The sequence below is a fragment of the Danio rerio genome, chromosome 17, assembly GCF_049306965.1.
Source record: "Danio rerio strain Tuebingen ecotype United States chromosome 17, GRCz12tu, whole genome shotgun sequence".
NCBI classification, from domain to species: Eukaryota; Metazoa; Chordata; class Actinopteri; order Cypriniformes; family Danionidae; genus Danio; species Danio rerio.
The window spans coordinates 22,720,871-22,743,771 of record NC_133192.1 but is presented as its reverse complement, the minus strand read 5'-3'; the positions used below and the strand labels follow the sequence as shown (position 1 = coordinate 22,743,771).

Sequence of the window (22,901 nt, the reverse complement as noted above, 5' to 3'; positions counted from 1 at the left end):
ATTGAGTTAACCTTGTGTCCACCATATAAACAGTAGCCTCAGGTGTTTTATATGTTAAAATACTCTGTGAACTCGTTTTGAAAGGAGTCTACAGAGAATCCTAGCTGATAAAGGGCTGTTGTGTGCTGTTTCAGTGCTCTGGACAGAGTAATTGTATGATGTTGTGACCTTGTCATGATGTTGTACTGAGCTGACAGTGTGTTCATGGCAGAAAATTAGTTATATGCTTGCCTGTAGTGATGACTGTGGTGTGTTTACATCAAAATATTTGACATTTTTCTTGTCTTTAGTGTCACACAGGGTTATCGAGGAGGTAAACAGCATTCAGGAGAATTTAGAGATCGAGAAGACATGCAGAGAGAGCGTGGAGGCTTTGGCCTCAAAGGTGAGGGTTACTTTCTGTTTGTTTCCTTTGATTCTCTTCTGTTTTATTTAACTCTCGTGTGTTTCTGTTGTCATCTGATTCAGTTCTGTATTCGTTTGAGATTCATTCTGTGCTATGTCATTTGATGATGTTTTGTTTTTAATTCATTCTTCTATTTGAAGTCTTTTGAGTGTGTTTATTCTCATATGATTCATTTGATTCTGTGGTGTTCTGGTTCAGCTAATTTTTAGGCAAGACAAGGCAAGTATTTATATAGCACATTTCATACACAATGGTAATTCAAAGTGCTTTACATAAACAACAATAAAATAAACAAGAAATTGATTAAAATAATTAAAAACAGATTAAAAAAAAGATGTTAAAACGGGTTATACAAGAATGAAAAAAGGACATAATACTGTTGAATCTGTTGAACATATCACACACAGTGCTTATTCAGTAAAGGCACAGCTAAACCAAAGTGTTTTAAGTCTTGATTTGAACGTGTCTAATGTTGGAGCACATCTGATAATTTCTGAAAGCTGATTCCAGCAGAGAGGGGTGTAGTAGCTGAAGGCAGCTTCACCTTGCGTTAAATGAACTCTTGGAATTTCTAATTTACTTGATCCTATAGATCTGAGTGATTTGTTCAGTGAGCATATCTGTAATGTATTGAGGTCATTGCCATTTAAGAATTTATAGACAAGTAATAATACTCAAAAATCTATTCTGATTGTAACTGGGAGCCAGTGTAAAGTCCTGAGGACAGGTGTGATGTGCTCTGATTTTCTGGTTCTGGTCAGAATCCTGGCAGCAGCATCTTTTGGAAAGGCCGGTGAGGAGTCCATTACAGTAATCCATCCTGCTGGTTATAAAAGCATGAACAGGTTTCTCTAAGTCCTCACTGGAAACAAAGCATCTTATTCTTGCAATGTTTTTGAGATGATAGTATGTTGATTTACTTCAGAATAACATCAATGCTGTATCCCAATTCACATACTTATACTACGCCCTAGAAGTATGCAGTTTTTTGTTAAGAAAAATTATGTACTTTTAAGTGTGTAACAGAAGAGCATGCAAGCTTTGGGACATACTATTTCCTTATTAACAGATCACTATGTTGCTCAGTCAGGTCCCCTGTCAATCATCTTGACACATCATCCACATTTCTTTCATATTTAATTACTTACCTTATTGGAGAAGCAGCAGCAGAATAATCTGCCATTCGGGAGTCTTTCAAGCGAAGAAATCTCCTTATGTCCAAACATATTTTGATATAAGTTCACATTGTTGTTGCAAATCCAGTTGGCTGGATATTGGTTAACAATAATTCAAACAACTTTACCGAAGCCTCTCTACTTGACGGTTAGTCTTGCGTGTCCACCGTGTTTTGTAATTAGTTTACACTTTTCATCCTTGTTTGTAGATCTAATCAATTTCACATCCGACATGCAATGTATTGTGGGCAATATTAGCGGTTAGAGTATAAACGCTACACTTTAAATTTTTACTTTAAATAGTAAACCATCCAGAAACCTTTGGCATATTCTTTTAACATACTATGGTTTGGGGCATACAAATTCTATTTTTGAATACTATTAAGGATGGATAGTATGCCGATTGGAATGCAGCATAAGATTCTTGACCTTATTTTTTGTTGTTTGACCCCTAAAGCCAAGGTACTGTACGCATTCACCTTGAGAACCTCATCTCTGTTCTCAAATGCAATGACTTTAGTTTTCTCTTTGTTTAACTGAGTAATGTTTTGGCACATCTAATAATTTCATCAATGCATTGACAGAGGGTGTCAATGAGGCTGAATTCAATTTTGTATTATTTCTTTCAGTTCTGTTTCATTCAACTCTCTGTTCTGTGCTGAATCATTTTATTTAGTTTTGTTCAGTTCACTTGTTTTAGTTGTCTTTACTGTATGTTGCATTTGATTTGTTTCCTATTTGATTATTCTGGTCTATTTGAATCTTTTTCTGTTAACTGAAAACCCCTGGACTGTTACTGTTTTTTTTTTACAAGAGTTCTGAACTTTTTTGACTTTAAAATAATTATTATATTGCAATGCTATTTATGATTCCTCATTGAATAGGGTTAATATTTATTGTATTTTATTCTGTTCTAATATATTCCAGTTGTTTCTTTTAGTTTCTGTTGTGATTTGATCCTGTTCCGATTAATTGATGTTCTGGTACATTTAAATTGGTTGTTGGCCACTTGTGTTTTGTTCAATTCTGTTCCTTTTTATTTGATTTATCTCTGTGTGCACTGATTCATTTAAAGTTGTTCTGTTCATTTAATTCTGTTCTTTATTGTTTGATTTAGTTTCTTTTGATTCTATTTCAATCTATTTGATTCAACTCCTTTATTCTGGTCTGATTCATTTGTTTTTGTGCTGATATGTTTTGTTTGCGTTTCTTTGGTTGTTCTGCTCTCCTGTTCTGTACTATTAGTTGATTCTGTTGATTCTTTTACTTGCTCTTTTCATATTCATTCAATTCTCTTGTGTTTGTATCATCTATTCATATAACTCTGTTTATTCTGACACTATTCAATTTCATTTGTTCTGGGTGAGTAATTTGATCACGTTTTGTTTTTGTCATGTTCTAATTCTTAAATCTTTTTCATGTCGGTTTCAATCATTTTTGTTTTTGTTCCTTTCATTTTGGTTAGTTAGTTAACTTTATTTGTCCTCATAGGGAAATTTCATTTTGCAGCATACACTCACGGAGACATCTGACATTTATATAATTCATATAAAAAAATGGTACCCTTTCTCTAAATAAGTATCCGGTCTACTGGCTATCAACTGCTACTAAGGGAGGAGGAATTTAGTTTAAAAACTTAATTGCTTGATGTAAAATTATAATATTTTTCCTATTTTTTTTACACATCTGGGAACACAATATTGACGACCTGATGGTAACATATATGGCTTCCATACCAACAAATCACACAAAATGTTGCAATACTTTCAATAAAAGCACTATAAAGCATGATGTTGTCAACATTAAAAGACAATAGTTTCTTGAAAAAGTACATTCTGACGATAAACCGCGTTGCTTCTGTTGAAGCTTTTTCCTTTGTCAGTCAGTCCATACATCCCAGCGAGTTTATTGTCCAACATTACACCCAAATACTTATAATTAATTTGTTACTAACTGAATTTGCTCCCCATTAATTAATGTGGGATCAGTTTTGCTTTGTGCTCTCTTTTTAAAATCAATAACCATCTCATTAGTTTTAGGAATATTTAGAAGGTTTGAAATTTCACACTAGTCAAAACAAAGTCAAGAACAGGCTCGTGTTCTTTCACCTCTTTATTTAAAAGGCTCACCAAAGCAGTATCATCTGCATACTTTACACTATATCTATTTTTAAATGAACTTTTACAAAAATGTGTATATAAAGTAATTAATAATAGAGATAAATCACAACCCTGGGGAGTTCCAACTGAAGTAAACATTTTATCTGAAATAAAACCTCCCATTTTAACCTGTTGGATTGTAGAGCTAAGAATAATCAACTAAGATTCTATTTAACTCTGAATTTAACTTTGTTCTCTTCTCTTTTACCACCTTGTTTTCATTTCCTCTATTCTGTTCTAAATCATTTCATTTAATTCCACCAGTCTTTATTCATTTCTATTGTGTTTATCTTATATTTCATTTGGTCTGTTACTGTGTGTTTTTTTTTAATATCCATCTTATGTCCTGTTTCATTCCTCTACCCTTCACAGAAACAATAATTCAAAACCATACACAAATGTTTTCTCTCATGCTTTCATGATAAATAGCCTGAGATCCATCATGCCTCCATTCCAACCAACCCTCCATTTATTTTCTCCTCCATCCTGAGCAAAGTACCCACAATTGTGCTCCACATGGGCAGCCACTCCATTCAGTTCATGCTGGAGTCAATCTTAAGCCTGTCTCCCTCCCGTACAACCTCCATCTTTGGCTGGACCCGCTCATTACAGAAGTATTCAATTTGCCATCAGTCCCGGCTCAGCACATTGTTTAGTTGGGTTTCGGAACCAGCGTTCAGACTCATTCGGGTCTGAAAAGTGAAGTGGCACCTCCGCCGAGCGCTCAGCAGGTAAATGGATCTCTAAAAGCCCGGGTGTGAGGCAAATTAGCGGGACCGATTACCGTCTCGCTGATGGATGAATCAACTTTCTTCTGCTGCCCGTCGGTGATGAGCGCTGATCACCACACACAGAGAGAGAAATGAGAGAACAGTAGCGGCGAAAGGAATAAAGACACAGATAAAAGAGATAAAGACCAGGAGAAAATAGTCTTTAGGATTGAAAAAGGGACACTGTTGTCTTGTGCTTTAGAAGCAGACTGGCTGTTATGCCACAGAATGATCCTGTGCTGTTCAATGTTATTTTGAGAAAAGGAAAGATTTGACTGTGAAAAATGACAGAGTGGACTTAAGTGACAATCCTGTGGTTATTTAGTGTGAACAAATCTCTTGTATTCTGATTCATTCATTCTTTCTTTCTTTCTTTCTTTCTTTCTTTTTTTCTTTCTTTCTTTCTTTCTTTCTTTCTTTCTTCTTTCTTTCAATCATTCACCTCTCTTTATTCTGGTTTTGTTCTGATATATTCATTTATTAAATTCTTTTATTTATTTGGTCACACTTTACAATAAGGTTTCAATAGGTAATGTTAGTTAATGTAATTATTAGGGATATCCCGATCAGGTTTTTCTGCCCTTGAGTCTGACTAATTTAATTTTAAGTATCTACCGATACCGAACCCCAATTCGATACTTCTATCATACATCAAAAACTAATAAAGAAGAGCGAAGAAACAGATCCAGGATGTTCTTTATTGTTTATTTGGTTCACCTTATTTTAACATATAACAACTCTGTGAACAAGAAGAGCACTTCTGTGAGGTAGCTTAAATAATCAAGTTGTTTAATAACATCAATACCTGCTTTTTTGACTTTAGTGCAACAGTAAATATACAAGAAATCTAATATAACAACAAATAGCACCTCAATTTAAAATACCTGGCAGGCAATTCCAAGTTTACATATCTTACAGTTTGCTCTGGCAATGTTGTAATCTTCAACTTTATAATACCTCCAGAGCGCAGACATACTTGCACTTTCTGCTTCAACCTGCTTTCATGTACACCGGCATTTAACCAATAGCGTCTCTGCAACAAAGTGATGTCATATATCCGTATAACTATTGATGTGTTCTAAAATAATGGGAAAATATATTTACACATATATATTCAAGTACTGATCGGGAGGTAATGTCCGATTCCGATGGAGTCAGAAACCTTGTTATTGGGGCCGATTTCCAATCAGGATCTGGACATCCGTAGTATTTACTAACAAGAACTAAATATGAGCAATAATTGTACAGCATTTAATAATCATATTTCAACATATACTAATGCCTTATTAAAATCCAAACGAGTTACCTTGAGCAAATACTGTTATAAATTTATTGTTGAATGTTTGTTTGTGTTTGTAAATGCATTAACATTACTAATAATATTTTGATGATATTGGGTACTACTAATTCTGTTTAGTTTTACTTAATTAGTTTCTGTGTAGATTCTTTTTCTGTTTTTTGTTTATCTTTTTTTTCTGTTTCATAGATAAAAGGAAAAGGCTAGGAAACACTGCTCTCTTGATTTAAAAGTAAAAATGTAAAAGTAGTTTACCTGGTGGCACAGCCTGTGGACTGGTTATTAAGGAACAAAAATATTTCCGTTTATTTCCTGAGTTTTTTTCTCGTTGATTCTGATTAGTTAAGGTTTCATTAATTAATGTATTTACTAACATGAACTTAATATGAGCAATACTTGTACAGCATTTAATAATCATAGTTCAACATATACTAACATCTTAATAAAATCCAAATTCATGCTTGTTAACATTAGGTAATGTACCATGAGTTAACATAAACAATTACTGGAACAAATGTATTGGTCATTGTTTGTTCATGTTTGCATATGCCTTAACTAACATTAACTAATACAACCGTATTGCAAAGTGTTACCATTTGTTTTAATGATATTGGGTACTATTTAATTCAATTCTGTTCAGTTTTATTTATTTTTTTGTAGTTTTTATTTTTATTTTTTGGTGTTCTGTTCTGATTAATTTGATTCTTTTTTTTTTTTTTTTGTCAAATATTGTTTTATTCTGTTTCATAGATAAAAGAAAGAGACCAGGAAACACTGCCTTCTTGATTTTTAAAGTAGTCTACCAGGTGGCATAATCCTGTGGACTGGTTTTTATTTGGAAACAAAAGGATTTCCATTTTTTTTTTCCTGAGATTTCATTAATTGATGTTAGATAATGTATTTACTAACATGAACTAAATATATGTGCAATACTTGTACAGCATTTAATAATCATAGTTCAGCATATCCTAATGCCTTATTAAAATCAAAATTCATGCTTGTTTACATTTTTTAATGTACCGTGAGTTAACATGAACAAATACTGTAATAAATGTATTGGTCATTGTTTGTTTTTGTTAGTAAATGCATTAACTAACATCACTAATACTATTTTGATGATATTGGGGCAATACTGTATATCAAATATTGTTATGTCAATTATTGTTTTATTCTGCTTGATAGATAAAAGAAAAAAAAAGAACAGGAAACACTGCTTTCTTGATTTTTAAATGTAGTTTACGAGGTGACACAATCCTGTGGACTTTTGTTTTGGTTTCTGATTATTTTTTTCTTTTCTGCTTTATGTGATTATTTTGTTCTGATCTGATTTGTTAGATTTTTTGTACTGTTCTGTTTCAATTGATTGGTTTTTTTTTGTTTGTTTGTTTGTTTTTTAGTAAAGTCTCTTTATCTTTGGGGTGACACGGTGGTTAGCGCTGTTGGCTCACAAGGAGGTTGCTGGTTTGAGTTCCAGCTAGGTCAGTTGGCGTTTCTGTGTGGAGTTTGCATGTTCTCCCTGCAGGTCTTCTCCGGGTGCTCCAGTTTTCCCCGCAGTCCAAAGACAAGCGGAAAAGGTGAATTGGATTAACTAAATTGGCCATAGTGTTTGTGGGAATGAGTGTGTATAGATGTTACCCAGTACTGGGTTGCAGCTGGAAGGGCATCCGCTGCGTAAACCTATGCTGGATAAATCGATGGTTCATTCCGCCGTTGACTAAGCCGAAGGAAAATAAATTAATAAATAAATGTTTAACTTTGATTTCATTTCAAAGACAAAAGAGATATAGATCAGGAGAAAATTATATTTAGCGTTGTAAAAGGGCGCTGTAATCTTCTTGCAGGCTAGCGAGCTATTAGACGAAGTCTTTCTGTGTCTAAAAAAAGACAAAATTACACTTTTTTTAAAATGGCAAAAAAGACCAAGCTGACACAACAATGTGAACTTAGTTATTTAGTGTGTACGAAAGGACTGCTGGGGTATTTTCTTGAAGTATACAGTATATAGCTATATTTTCTCTCCTTGAGATATGTGAAGCCATCACAGATGTTTCTGAGAGCTGTGGTTGGAGCGTTTCATTTGTGCGGAGGAAATAGACCTGCAGCTGGGCCGTTTTGTGCCTCAGCATTATGTGTTGGATAAAAGCTCGATTTAACCAATCAACGGTTTCCTGACATCCTTAAATGCACAGCCCAGCTTGTTCTATGTTCGCCGGCGGGCCACTGAGCATGAAAACCGGTGCAGATGCCCTTTGTCCAGGCTGACCTGTGAACAGCCCTCGCGGATGGGGAACTAACAGCAGGAGAGGGCTGTAGGTTCAGCTCTCCACTGGTTTGCTCATCTCCCATCTGTCAGGACAAATGACAGACTGATGATGCTGTTGCGTTTGTCACTATAGTTGCTTTTGCAAGAAATATACAATTCTTCTCAAATGCCCATGTCTTATTTATTTTGTAAGGCAGGAAACGCTGTGCATTGCATTAGTCTCTCCGGTTGTAGTTTTAAAAATTGCTAATTTGCCCACCAAATTTGTTTACATTACCTTGTAGGGCTGCACGATATTGGAAAAATATGGCATTGCGATATTTTGTTTTTATGCAATTTATATTGCAATATGAAAACAATTTCTCCACATGGCTTGAATAGATAAATTTGGAACGAAATTATTACGTTATTGATTAGGGTGATTTTGTAAGGGTGTGAATCATGTATAAACAAATAATCAACAAAAGAGTCAAACAGTATTCAGGCACAGAACTTGAACAATGTAGCTAAAATAATACTGTATAGTCTTCATTGTGTTAATTCAGTGCATTAACTTTAATTACAAATGTACTTTTTGGAATCTAACGCCTAAAATGAAGTTAAAATGCATTGTGATGTGCGTTTGAAAGGGTGTACTGTACCTCCCATTCGTTACAAAACCAAAAATCTTTTGTTTTCAGGTGCTCTTGGCTCATTTAAAAGCATTTTAAGCATTATGTGGTTAAATTTCGTATATCTGTCATGCAAGTAATCGCTGAGATTCCAGTGTGTTTTTTGACCACCAAACAAACACGTCGTTAAAGCAGACATCTGTTACGAGCTTTTCCGTCAGTCTATAGTGATCGATGATTGGCTCCTGTGCTAGAAGGCGGGTCTTCATTTGCCATATTGATCATTACACTTTTCTCCATTCAAAACTATACGTGAGTGACACGTTTTGTGTATGCAACGCAATCTCACAGCTATTCGTAACTTTTTGATTTAGTGGCTAATTTGTTTAATTTTGTACGATTTAATTCGTACAATTTAGTACGATTTCCTCATCACCCATTGATGGTTGGGATTAGGGGTGGGGTTGAGTGCCACGCCTCCTTTTTAAAAGCATACATTTTTGTACGACTGAACTGAGAGTTTGCCCACCCCTGGTTTAGTGGCTAATTCGTACAAATTCATACAAATTAGCCACTAAACTAGGGGTGGGCAAACTTAGTCCTGATGGGCCGGTGTCCTGCATAGTTTAGCTTCAACTCTAATCAAAAACACCTGAACATGCCAACCAGTGTCTTCAAGATCACTAGAAATCTATAAGCAGGTGTGTTTGATTAGAGTTGCAGCTAAACTGTGCAGGACACCGGCCCTCCAGGACCGAGTTTGTTCACCCGTGCACTAAACTGACAAAACGTAAAATACTTAAGTTTCCTCGTGAGATCAGGTTGGTGTATTTTATGGTCTTTGTTATCACCTTGGTCAGAATTGTAATAGTGCGTCACCATGTTTTATTTTCTAAAATAAGCTGCAGACGATACACTATCCAACTTATTTTTCCAGATGCATTCCTAGTAAATGAATGATAACTGTAATGAAACATTTCCTTTTTCATTGTTGTGCTTGCATCAGTTAATTTTACAAAGATTCACCAAACAAGTGTATAAATCTTTGTCTTGATTTGCATCTGCCTGCGGCTTTGAAAAAAAAAACTCACCTCTTTTGGGGAAAACGTGAGCGGTGCGTTCTGAAAAATACAGCATCGACTCATCCCAAATTTACATTTAAATTAGTCCAAAAAATGCTGCTAGGTGTGATTGGAGGATAGTGAGTGGAATTGTCTCAAATCATCTCCGCATTTCAGCTTTATGATTTATTTTGTATGACGGCTGTAATTTTGTCTGCCAAGAGACCCCCCTCCTCCTCCTCGAAAGAAAAAAAATCATAATCAATTTCCGAAATTCTGGAACGTTTTGAATTAAAATGCAGTAATGGATGAGGGTTCACGGGTGGCAGCAGTCAAATCAAAGTGCAATCCAAACACATGACATTTTGTTTTGATGTGTGATCAGAGGAGATGAGGGGCCTGGCCACCTCGGGACGCACGTCTGATTTCTGCCACTGTGTAATTTCGCCGCTGCGCTCTCATCAATGCCGGATGATTATCGCCGGCACGATGCGTGTGTGTGTCTGCGTGTTTATCCCTGTATTATGTGTTGTTGATTGCGGTTTTAAAAGATGCATTCAGCGGGAAGGACGCCATCGGGAAATGGATTCACGTGCTGCGCGTCCCCTCTTGGATGTCATTAATAAAGGCTCGTTAAAGAGGGGGCATTTTATCCCAGCCTCTCGCTCTTTTTCTCTCTCTGACCGGAATGTCATCCGGGACTAATTTACATGCCTCCACCCCCATTGGCTCTCTGAGTTTCCATTAAGTGGGCTCCCTAATTGAAGTGTGAATGACCAGTCTTAAATTACTTTAATTGGATGTTGAAAAAGGTAAAAACCCTCGGACGCAGGTATGTGTACATGTGGCGAGGGAGGGGGGGCTGATAGAATGCTGTAATTATTTATGAAAACAGGAGTGTCTGCTGCTGCTGCTCCTGCATACGTGTAATGAAATGTCTATTATTTTGCCCTTGATTATTGCTCTTTTGGCGAGTGTTCGTGCTGTGTGTGTTTGGCGGTGTGATTGAGGGGAATTGCATGGGCGCCGCTGGGGTTCCAGTGGGTTGGACTGTCTACATGCCGCTGATTTGATTTCTCATATCTTTTCGCTCTGCGGCGAACGCAGAAAATCACCAGCTTGGGTTTTATATCATTTGTGGTGTTACAGGTGTCATTTTGATCTCTGATTATTCCCATAAATGTGTCGACATTGGCCTTGCTGGATTATCTTTTTTTTTTCGTTGATGGTCTAGTTTATCGAGGAAAAAAAAGCTTAGCATTAAAATAAATGTGTTTGTCTCAGTTAAACAGGCAGAACCGCTCTCTGAAGAGGAAGAGTATGCTCTATATGTCTCGCCTTGCTGCTGATGTGGTCGCTGAGATCAGTATTGATGATGAGGATGATGAAGATGCACATGAGGATGGCGTATGTAGCTCCTCCCACTGTCATATTGTCATCACAGGTGGGTCAATAGGATGTCGCATAATGCACCGGTTTACCTTATTTATGTGCATTGCTATTATTTACATATTTTTTTAAATGTCTTTTTTCTAGCTTAGGGTTAAATGTGAAGATTATTTCTACTCCACATACTGGAAAGACGTTGCTTTTGTTCATTTAAGTGGCCTATTTGGGCCTGACAAAGCTGATTTCAATGATATAAAATGTATGCAACATTGCATAGACAAACAACCAAAAATTTGATTGATTAATTGATTGATAGATATTGCACATTACAAACCTTAAAGCATCTCAATACTTTTAGTTATAACTGGAGTTCAAAGTGATCAGACGCTTTAATTATGAAATATCTTTTAATGTTATATATCGTATTCATTCATTAATGGTCCCAGTGTTGTACTTTTAAAAAGTAATCGACTACAAATTACTGACTACTACTCAAAAATTGTAATCTGATTAAATTATTGATTACTTCATATTAAAATGTAATCAGATTAGTAATTACTTTACTTTAAAGTTACTTTTAAAACATATATAAAATACAAGATAGACTGCATCTCTTTCAGTAATTTAATATTCACTGAAAAACATTAAAATGGTTGATCACAGCAGCTTGACATATTTAAAAAGCTTTTCATATTTAAAAGAGTTCGCCCAAAACTTCTCTCATCATTCACTTGTTCTAAACTTGACTGCATTTTTTTGACACAAAAGAATGAAGAAAACTGGATACCTGTAAAGATTGACACCCATAGTATAAGTAAGCACTGCAGTATTTGGGTGTTCTGTGTTTGTCTGAGGTAATTAGTCTATGGAAATGTGTATATTTTATACAAAGTATGAAGCTAATCGGTCAGTTCTTGTCACGTGGCTTGCGATTTTCAACTGGGTGCGCCTGGGAAATGTGAGCGATATGCACTTTATATGCATTTCATATGCACGCGTGCAATATGCGCTCCAAATATACGTGCTTGTGCAAAAGACAAGATATGTGCACTGCCCAAAGCAGCTATGCTTTTCTTCACATTCAGAAGATACCATCACTCTCGAATCTGCACAAAAATCCAATTTAGACTGTTTAACCTGAGTTGGACCGCTGTGTTTTTGTAGGTAACGCAGTTACTTTGACTTTAGTCTGTAATCAAGTTACACAAATTTAAAATGTAATTCGTTACATTATTGTGTTTCTTAAAAATGTAAGTAGAATAAAGTAATGTGTTGCTGTTGAAAGCATTACACCCAACTCTTGATGGTCACATTAAATATGGTACAAGGTTTCATTCATAATGTTAATAAATTAATTTATAAGTTAATATAGTTACTAACATGAACTAAGAATTCAAAATACTTGCACAGCATTTATTAATCATAGTTCAAGGCTTACTAATCCATTATTAAAACCCAAATTTGAGCTTGTTAGCATTATTTAATGCACTGTGAGGAAACAAAACTAACAAACTGTATTTTCATTAACTAATGTTAACATAGAAAATAAATACTGCTACCAATGTATTGTGGATTGCTTATTCATGTTAGTAAATACATTAACTTTAATTAATGGAACCGCATTGTAACAACAGTTAAAGGTGAGCACAGGCTTAAGTAAGTAAAGGTTTATTTATATAGCACAAGTAAGTAAAAGTTTATTTATATAGCACCTTTCACTGACATTAAGTCACAAAATGCTTTACATTAAAAGAAAAACAGAGTAAAGGAACTCATATCAATAAAAGGAAACATATTAAAACAAGTTAATAATCCAAGCACAGAAACGTTCGAGGTTACTAAAGTAACCCTTCGTTCCCCGAGGAGGGGAACTTCAGCACTATAAGTGGATTTGATTTGTAAAATCCACGCATTGGGAGGTTCGGTTCAGAAGCTACTCGTCTGAAAGAGTATTGAACGGGCCAATTAAGAATGAATTGGCAGCGCAAGCCTGCGCAGGTGAGCGGCATAAGCAATCAACTGAGTATATAAGCTCACCTGGCGCCAGCAGACGCTATCCTTTTTAAGCTGAAGAGACTTTCAACAGCTAAGGGACAGTCATTATGGCGATGGAGTATAGTGCTTCCGTTCCCCTCCTCGGGGAACGAAGGGTTACTTTAGTAACCTCGAACGTTCCCCTTCGGGGGGAACTTCAGCACTATAAGTGGATTTGATTTGTAAAATCCACGCATTGGGAGCCCATTGAAAGCGCCATAATGACTGCACCTTACCAACACCCCCGATGAGGAGATAGTCAAGCAAGCGTGACGCACCCACATCATGGGGGGCGCGGTCCTCCAACGTGTCCCTGGCCCTAATTCATCCTACTTCAACAGAAGTTTTACGGATTTAGATATATTTTTTGGGAAGTCGTGAGCATCTAGATAATTCTAGGAAATACGACAGTACGTTGGGAAGCGTGCAATCCCGATAGGGAGGACGCTGCGGAGGCCATCCGTTACCCAAGGGGGGGATAGATGGCAGAATTTACATATTGACTAGCCCTAAAAAGGGGGAGTACGCATAGCAAAAGAGTGGTTAGCGGAGAGGGAAGACACGGGTCCGCCCAGGGGGGGGACTTAACCGTGGCGGAATAAGCATATGGGATCGCCTAGTGGGGATCACGCATAGCAGGCACCTATACCCAAAACGCGGGCTGACCAGCGGGCAGACCTACAACGTAGTGGGCCAGCAAGTGACTCCTCCGCTGAGTCAGTGCTGGGGGCCACGGAGGAATCTGCAGGGCTCACCTGACGGGGAACTTTACTGACAGATAAAAAGGCGCACGTACCTCCGTGTTAGGGAGAATGGCGCAGCAAGCGTGTTTCAACACCCTACCGAGTTGTCTCCTCAATCACCAAAGGGTTACCTAATACCCTTGAGGAAACCGGCTCCACTCGCAGATTGTAAAACCTTGCAAATGTGTTGGGTGTCGCCCAGCCCGCAGCTCTACAGATGTCTGTTAGAGAGGCGCCGCGTGCACGCGCCCAAGAGGATGCAACGCTCCGAGTGGAGTGTGCACGAACTCCCGGGGGACACGGCTGACCTCGACTCGAATAAGCGAGTGAAATGGCATCCACAATCCAGTGGGATAATCTTTGTTTGATACGGCACTTCCCTGCTGCCGACCGCCATAACAGACAAAGAGCTGCTCAGATGATCTAAAATTCTGAGTACGGTCCACATAAATGCGCAGAGCGCGAACTGAACAAAGTAAAGAAAGGGCTGGGTCTGCCTCCTCCGGGGGCAGCGCTTGCAGGTTCACTACCTGATCTCTAAAGGGGGTGGTAGGAACCTTGGGCACATAACCGGGGCGGGGTCTCAGGATGACTTGAGAGTAATCCGGCCCGAATTCCAGGCACGAGTCACTGACCGAAAATGCCTCCAGGTCCCCGACCCTCTTGATGGAGGCCAACGCAACCAGCAGAGCTGTCTTCAGGGACAGAAATCTTAGAGATACTGATTCGAGTGGCTCAAAGGGATCGGATCGCAGACTCGTGAGAACGAGGGCGAGATCCCAAGAGGGCATGAGAGGGGGGCGAGAATTAATTCGCCTAGCACCCCTAAGGAACTGGATGACCAGGTTATGCTTTCCCACGGTGCCGCCAGCTACCGCGCTATGATAAGCGGAGATGGCGGCCACGTAAACCTTGAGAGTGGAGGGCGACAGCCTGCTGTCCAACTTCTCTTGAGGAAAGAGAGCACAACACTAATCTGGCAATTTCGGGGGTCTTCTCTGCGAGAGACGCACCATTCAGTGAATAGACTCCACTTCAGGGCGTAGGCGCGCCTCGTGGAGGGGGCTCTAGCCTGAGTGATGGTATTAACCACCGCAGTCGGTAGGTTACCTAAGTCTTCCTCGCGTCTAGGGACCACACGTGGAGGTTCCAAAGATCGGGGCGAGGGTGCCAGATGGTGCCCTGTCCCTGAGAGAGTAGGTCCTCTCTCAAAGGGATCCGCCAGGGGAGGGCGGTCGCGAGGAGTGAGAGCTCTGATATCCAGGTCCGGTTGGGCCAAGGGGCGCAACTAGCAGAACCTGTTCCTCGTCCTCCCTGACCTTGCACAGAAACTGCGCGAGCAGGCTCACTGGGGGAAACGCATACTTGCGCATGCCCCGAGGCCAGCTGTGGGCCAGTGCATCCGTGCCGAGAGAGCCCTCGGTCAGGGAAAAAAACAACTGGCAGTGAGCGTTCTCGGGGGAAGCAAACAGATCGATCTGGGCCTCCCCGAATCGCGCCCATATCAGCTGAACAGACTCCGGGTGGAGTCTCCATTCTCCAGGACGTAACAGCTGTCGTGAGAGCGCATCGGCTGCACGATTGAGCATGCCTGGGACGTGAATGGCGCGCAGCGATTTCAGCCGCGGGTGACTCCAGAGGAGCAGACGGCGGGCGAGCTGAGACATGCGGCGAGAGCGCATACCCCCCATGCGGTTGATATACGCCGCCGCCGCCATACTGTCCGTCCTGACCAGCACGTGTTGCCGCTCCAGCACCGGTAAAAAGCGGTGGAGAGCGAGGAACACTGCCAACAGCTCTAGGCGATTGATATGCCAATGCAGCTGGGCACCCTTCCAGAGGCCCGCAGCCGCATGCCCGCGACACACGGCCCCCCAACCCGTGTTGGAAGCGTCTGTTGAAACAACAACATGGCTGGACGCCTGTCCTAGAGGCACACCGGCCTGTAGGAACGAGGGGTCGTTCCAAGGGCTGAGGGCGCGGCGACACAGCGCAGTAACCGAGACCCGGTGTGTGCCCGCGTGCCATGCGCGTCTGGGGACCCGATCGTGAAGCCAGTGCTGAAGTGGTCTCATATGGAGCAACCCGAGCGGCGTGACGGTGGCTGCGGATGCCATATGCCCCAGGAGCCTCTGAAAGAACTTCAGTGGGACCACTAGTTTGCTGTCGAGCTCCCTCAGACAGTTCAGCAACAGGCGAGCGCGTTCCTCGGAGAGGTGCGCTACCATGGTGATCGAGTCCAGCTCCATTCCGAGAAAAGAAATCCTCTGCACAGGGGCGAGTTTGCTCTTTTCTCGGTTGACCTGAAGCCCCAGTAGGCGGAGATGCCGAAACACCTTGTCCCTGTGCATAATCAATTGCTCCCGCGAGTGGGCTAAAATCAGCCAGTCGTCGAGATAATTGAGCATGCGAATGCCCGCGAGCCGAAGGGGCGCTAGGGCACCCTCCGCGAGTTTGGTGAAGACCCGCGGAGACAGAGAGAGCCCGAAGGGGAGGACCTTGTACTGCCACGCTCGACCCTCGAACGCAAACCGCAGAAATTGGCGGTGGCGTGGAAGAATGGAGACATGGAAATACGCGTCCTTCAGGTCTATGGCTGCAAACCAATCCCGAGGACGAACGCATTGGAGAATGCGCCTCTGCGTGAGCATTCTGAACGGCAGCCTGTGCAGACAGCGGTTCAAAACGCGCAGATCTAGGATTGGCCGTGACCCACCGCTCTTTTTGGGTACGATGAAGTATGGGCTGTAAAACCCACTCTCCATCTCGGCTGGAGGAACCGGCTCGATTGCACCCTTCGCCAGGAGGGCAGCAATCTCCTCTCGCAAGACAGGGGCGGACAGGGGGTTGACCCTGAAGAGATACACGCTCGTAAACTTGGGGGGCCGTTTCGCGAACTGAATCGCGTAACCGAGTCTGATTGTGCGTATGAGCCACCGCGAGGGGCTGGCCCGCGCTAACCAGGCAGGCAGAGCCCTCGCTAATGGAGTCATCGCTACAATCGCTGACGTACCAGCGGTGGGGCAGCGCGGAGTGGGTGTGCTGATCCGGGAAGCACGAGGGTCCCGCGGAAGAGCTGGAGGTGAGATATTTGCTCTCACTCCATACCCGAGCTCCGGAGGGGAGGCTCGAGGGGTGGGAGAAAGGAGACCGTCCTCCCAGCGCTCGTGAGCCACTGGCGAAACGCACCGAATCTGCAAGCTAGAAAGCATAGCGTCCCAGACTGGCAGATTTCAGGCTGTCACATCCGGGGAAGTGGAAAAGTGCTCTCTCATGATATTTTCATGGCAGTAAAAAGTGCCGTTGGAAATGGGGCCCCGCCCTCCAGCGGGGAAAGAGCAAGTTCCCTCTTCTCCAGATGGCCTGTCCCAGGGGCGCTTCGCGGTCCGTTGCCGGACTTAGCGGCGTTCTGGGCAGGGGGGCTGCCTGCTTCCGAGGTGCCCGACGCGCTCGCTTCGCCGGAGGCGTGTGCGGGGGCGGAGCAGCTCTCGTAGGCGGGCGCCTTCGGCGAGGAGCAGGTATGAATGGCACAGCGGGCGGAGCGGGCTACGGGCCGCCGATAAGACATCACCCACCAACTGCTCTCTCACCGCCTTGAATTCCTGGGTGAATTCACAGACAGTGTCGCCGAACCTGGCTGGGGATATGGGGAAGTCAAGAAAGCGGACTTTGTCGACTTTGCGCATATCAGCCAGGGGTGGCGCTCCTGGACCACTAATGTGGACATCGTCCTCCCCAACGCACACGCAGCGGACTCAGTAATCCGAAGAGCTAAGTCGGCGGCGGTGCGAAGCTCGTAAGCCTGGGTTGGACCCACCCTCGTGCAGCTCGGCCAGCGCCTGCGCTTGGTAGTGCTGGTAGGTGGCTATCGCATGCAGGGCGGAAGCAGCCTGGCCCGCAGCTATGTAAGCTCTAGCTCCGAGGGAGGTAGATAACTTACAGGCTTTGGATGGGAGACGAGGCGGACCCCGCCAAGAAGAGGCGCCGCGCGGATTTACCGCCATCGCGCACTCAACCTGAGGAATCGCCACATAGCCCCTGGCTGTTCCACCGTCAAGAGTGGTTAGGGTGGAGGGACACGCAGCACGAGCAGAAAAAAGTGCTTTACAAGACCGCGTGAGCCTACTGTGCACCTCCGGGAAGAAGTGAACGCCCCTCTAGTCGGTCCGGCCGCGGAGCTGGGGGATAAACCATCTCCAACCCACGGCCGAAGCAGCCCGGGAAAGCACGGCTAACATGTCCGTTTCAGGATCCGTAGTGACAGCGCTCACCAGCCCGAAGGGGGCGAGCGGGTCTGGATCATCATCGGATAATGAAAGCCCACCCTCCGATGCCGCGGAGGACATCTGATCTCCGGTGTCAGCGAGTGTGAGAGCTACCATCTGATTAGACGGATCACTCCCACTACCCGAAGCTTGGATGGAGCGCCGTGAGGAGCGAGAGGTCCGCGAGCCCGTGGGCGGCGGATTATCTCCCGCTGAAACCCTCAGATCTGCCCGAGTGCCCGCTGCAGAGCAGGGGACAACTGGGGTGGTTCGCCTTTTTGCAAAGGCTAACCGCGATCTTGCGCAACAGTCATGGCATCGCAATGACGACATGAACTGCCCGCGAGCAGCGCATTAACATGCTGGACCCCCAGACATGTAACGCAGTGCCCGCGCCCATCATCCGAGGACAGGAAACCACCGCATCCAGAAACGCACAGTCGGAGCGCCGTCCTGAAAAGGACGTGCTGCACGACTGTGTTGCTCTTTCTGTGAAGTTTGCAACTTTATACGCACCGCTCTGGAGGACCGGACCCAAAGAACGCCAGGCAAGGGAGAAACCCAGCTCGACCGTCTGCCGCTGCGTGTACACACTCTGGACCGGGAGAATGCTCTCGTTCGCTCAGAATTGCTGGTCACAGCAGGAGGAACCCTCATCGACTCGATCAGAAAGTCTCTGAAGCGAAAAGGATAGCGTCTGCTGGCGCCAGGTGAGCTTATATACTCAGTTGATTGCTTATGCCGCTCACCTGCGCAGGCTTGCGCTGCCATTTCATTCTTAATTGGCCCGTTCAATACTCTTTCAGACGAGTAGCTTCTGAACCGAACCTCCCAATGCGTGGATTTTACAAATCAAATCCACTTATAGTGCTGAAGTTCCCCCCGAAGGGGAACACCAATGTTAAACCTACTCAGCATACTTTTAATTAAAAGCTTGACCTAAAATATGTCTTTAAAAGCTTTTTAAAAAGCCCCAGTGTTCTCAGTGCTAGAGGGAGAAAGTTTTAAGACATGTTCTGGGAATGGCTGAAAGATCTTTGCCAGAAGACATCAGAGGCCTGTTACATTAGGGCTGGGCGACCTAAAATCAAAATCTTGATTAATTGAACAATTTAACACGATTACGATTAATGAAGGATTGTTTTATTTTATTTTATTTATTTTTTGGCCTCATAGTTCACTGACAAGTTTTGTACAGTAAATATGTTCACATAAAACCATGAGAGATTTCTGAATGAAGGCACGTTACTTGATTTTAAAATAAATAAAGGAAACACTCACTATCCACTATCTATGATTATTTATTGAACATCAACGACGAACAACCTAAATTAATCCACGCTGTCCCACGCTCGTCACCGTTATCAAACCGACGGCTGTGCCTGACCATACGTGTGCGCTTGACGGAGAAGTATAAATCAATCTTAACAGAGCGGGGTCAGCAAAAGTAATTGTAAAAATTGACCTGGAAAATTTAGATCGATTATAGCATATTAATGTCGATTTCGATTACCTTCCAATGAATCGCCCAGCCCTAGGCTACATGAGTGAATATGTAAAAGACATTAAATATTGAAGGATTCCTGACCATGCAGAGCTCTATATGTAATTTCCAGAATCTTAAAATTTACTTTAAAACTAATAGGAAGCCAGTGAAGTGCCTTAAGCACAGTGGTAATGTGCGACCTTCTATTGGTGTTTGTTAAAAGCCTGGCAGCTGCATTCTGCACAACTTTCAATCCCTCCATAGAAGATTTGTTTAGACAAGTAAACAGAACATTACAATAATCAATAATTTTTTTTTCAAACAATGGTTTTTGCAATGATTTTTCAGCAAAAACTGTCATTTCTCATTAATATTTCCCCACATGCTTCAGTTCAATTCATATTTACAAAAATACTTTAGTATTCAGGTCACTGTGTACTGTAAGTTTCTTATAAGCACCTTTCTTATTGATTTGTTGTAGAGCTGAGGGATAAGCTAGAGGAGATCCTGGCTACAAAGAAGCAGCTCATGATCGATCTGGAGACTACAAGAGAGCAGCTTTCCAAAACCAGACAGGAAGTATGCCAGAAATGCATTAAATCTAGAGATGTGCTGCTTTAATGAACACATCTTTAAGGACGATCTACTGTACATCACTTTACAATATACGCTTTCTTTAATGCACATAAAAAAGCCTCTCATCATGGCAGAACGTAACCATTTTGACCCACTTCGTTAATGTCTTTAGCGTTAACCCTTGGCATATTTCACAGTGGCTTTCACTCAGAATAATGACTATCAACTAGAAAAGAAGAGGCTGTCTTTGTGCCGTGTTCTTCAATGTGTTTCAGATGAACCAGTTTAATACCAGAATAAATGAAGCCCTCGCTCTCTCTTTTTTTCCCCTAAGCTCCTGAAAGAGAAACATGATAATACTGTTTTGATAGCAGAAACATTCCAACAAAAGAAGCTCTTGGGCAAATACAACAGAGGTCAGTTGTGCTCCTGTTCTCCACTGTATCCCCTTACATTAACCTCTCTTTTTTCCCTCTCTTACACACTCTCTCTCTCTCTCGTTTATTGATTTGAATTCTGTTTTCCCACTTTGGTGCATCTTTATTGCTTCATTCAAAGTGTTTATAAGCTTCTTTGTGTCATTATAAGAAGTAATTCACTATTTAAAGAGGTCACTAACAGCCTTATTTTCTCTCTCTGACATCCACTTATTATGTTATTAAATTTAACATTTTAAAAAATCATAATTTAGAAGTAATAAGCTATTTTCTGTCTTGTTTTGACCCCCCTCATTGATACCATTTAAATATGGGTGGTGTATTGTAGATGCAGAAGTAAACAACACCCACTGGTATGATTGGCTAACAGTTTTTATTATTTAAAGCTTTTCAATGTTTTGCTTTTAAGATTAAATGGCAAAAATGAAAAGGTCAGCATTGTGCCAATTGATGTAAATTTCTGGATACATGTTTCACAGCTTCCATTTTATTTTATAGATTGTTGCAGCTCAGATTTAGGTTAAAAATGCATAAATGCTCAGTACATATATAAAGTCTGTCATAAACAGATAAAGCAATAGTGACCACTTAATAAACACACATGTGCGCGCAGATTCAATATTCTGTAGTCAATACAGCATTGTTTGTTAGTTTCAGTCTTTCTGAAAATGCAGTATTATTGTCTTGTTTTGTACATGAATCTGCTGTAAAGTAAAAAAAAATGTACTTACTGAGGGAGACTGGAAAATTAAAAAATCATTGGGATCAGAATGAATGTAATGCAAAAACTGTGTTTTCCTAAAACTTTAGAGAACCTTTACCCTTTAATTTCTGCATTTCTCTATTTTATTTTATTTAATTTCTGCATTTCTCTAGACACATAGGGCCCTATCATACATGTGGCACAATTAGCCGCAAGATGTGTTTGGCATGATTTGTTGCTATTTTCAGACCAGCTCAACCCTAATTTTCATGTTTTACACCACATTGTTTAAATAGCAAATCCATTTATGCCACTTTGTAGACTCATGGTCTAAAAAGGAGGTGAGTTAATGTTATGGCGCATTGTTGGCACTTTGCTATTTTAAGGAACTGAAGTATTCTGTGACATTGACCTACCAGTCTAGGAGCGGGTTCAGAGCAGAGCGGGTTAGTTATGCATCCATACAGGTTCAATCACTTAATCCACACAGGATGTACAGCAATTCACAAATATCTTTACTTATTAAAAAATAAAGGATTAAAATGTTACAAAAATGATTATTTTCTACATAAATATAAAAACCACTTCCTCCATGCCTCACCTCAGGGGGCCTTTTTCAGTTTATTCATGACAATTTGCTTTTGTATAATGTTATTATTATTATTAACAGTATTATTTATTATATGCATATTTACATTCTTTTAATAAAAACAATTTTAGATTTGTCCACCTGTCGGGTTTTGGAGACGTCTGCATCACCATATGGGGAACAAGAACAGGACATGTTTTTAGATACAACTCAGTTTTTTGACCACACTTCAATATTATTGTTTATTTATTTGTTTGCTGGAAATTAGAACTGAGTTTAGAAATAGTTTTTAAACAAATGTTTGCCCTTAACAAACTAAATTGAATATGATAGCGAAATTAAATACAGTGCATCTGGAAAGGATTTTTCAGGTTTTTTATTTTGAATAAATTTGCAACATTTTCAAAAAATCTTTTTCACATTGTCATTATGGGGTATTGTGTGTAGAATTTTGAGGAAACAAATGAATTTAATCCATTTTGGAATAAGGCTGTAGCATAAAAAATGTGGAAAAAGTAAAGCGCTATGAACACTTTCTGAATGCACTGTATGTAGGCTAATAGATGTCTTCACTAGAGTGAATTTCCACTGTTTCCTTATACACGAAAGTAAAGGAGTAAAGTAAAGAGTAAATTAAAATAAAGAGAAAATAAAGAGGCCGAATCAAGGAGACTCGTTCTTCATCCTTGCACAGATGATCAGTTTAACTGTTTTCTCGCTAATGTAACGTTCAGTTTTTCCACTTACAAAGTCCAACATGTAAATAACAAATGCACCATGACGCGATGCAACTGACTTTTATAGGGAATGGGAGATGAGACTCTGATTGGTATAATGCACGTTACGCTCAAAACACACCCATAGCACATTAAGAGAATAAGCACAACCCTGTTAGACTATGCACCGCGACGCAAGCTGTATTTTTCTGTTTTTAAAA

General features: G+C 41.1%; 2 protein-coding genes across 4 annotated transcripts in view; one reads left to right on the top strand and one right to left on the bottom strand.

The window, feature by feature from the left end:
• The window catches only part of LOC141378555 (uncharacterized), an 876,211-nt gene that overhangs the window by 5,332 nt on the left and 847,978 nt on the right, over positions 1-22,901 (bottom strand). The window lies entirely within an intron of this gene.
• The window catches only part of shtn1 (shootin 1), a 68,045-nt gene that overhangs the window by 18,102 nt on the left and 27,042 nt on the right, over positions 1-22,901 (top strand). For 2 of the 3 annotated variants that reach the window (NM_001198761.1, XM_021467139.3), the window contains 4 exon segments: positions 291-385; positions 11,027-11,186; positions 20,141-20,238; positions 20,570-20,651. In NM_001198761.1, the coding sequence (NP_001185690.1) occupies positions 291-385; positions 11,027-11,186; positions 20,141-20,238; positions 20,570-20,651 (435 nt within the window). 3 annotated transcript variants of the gene reach the window in all.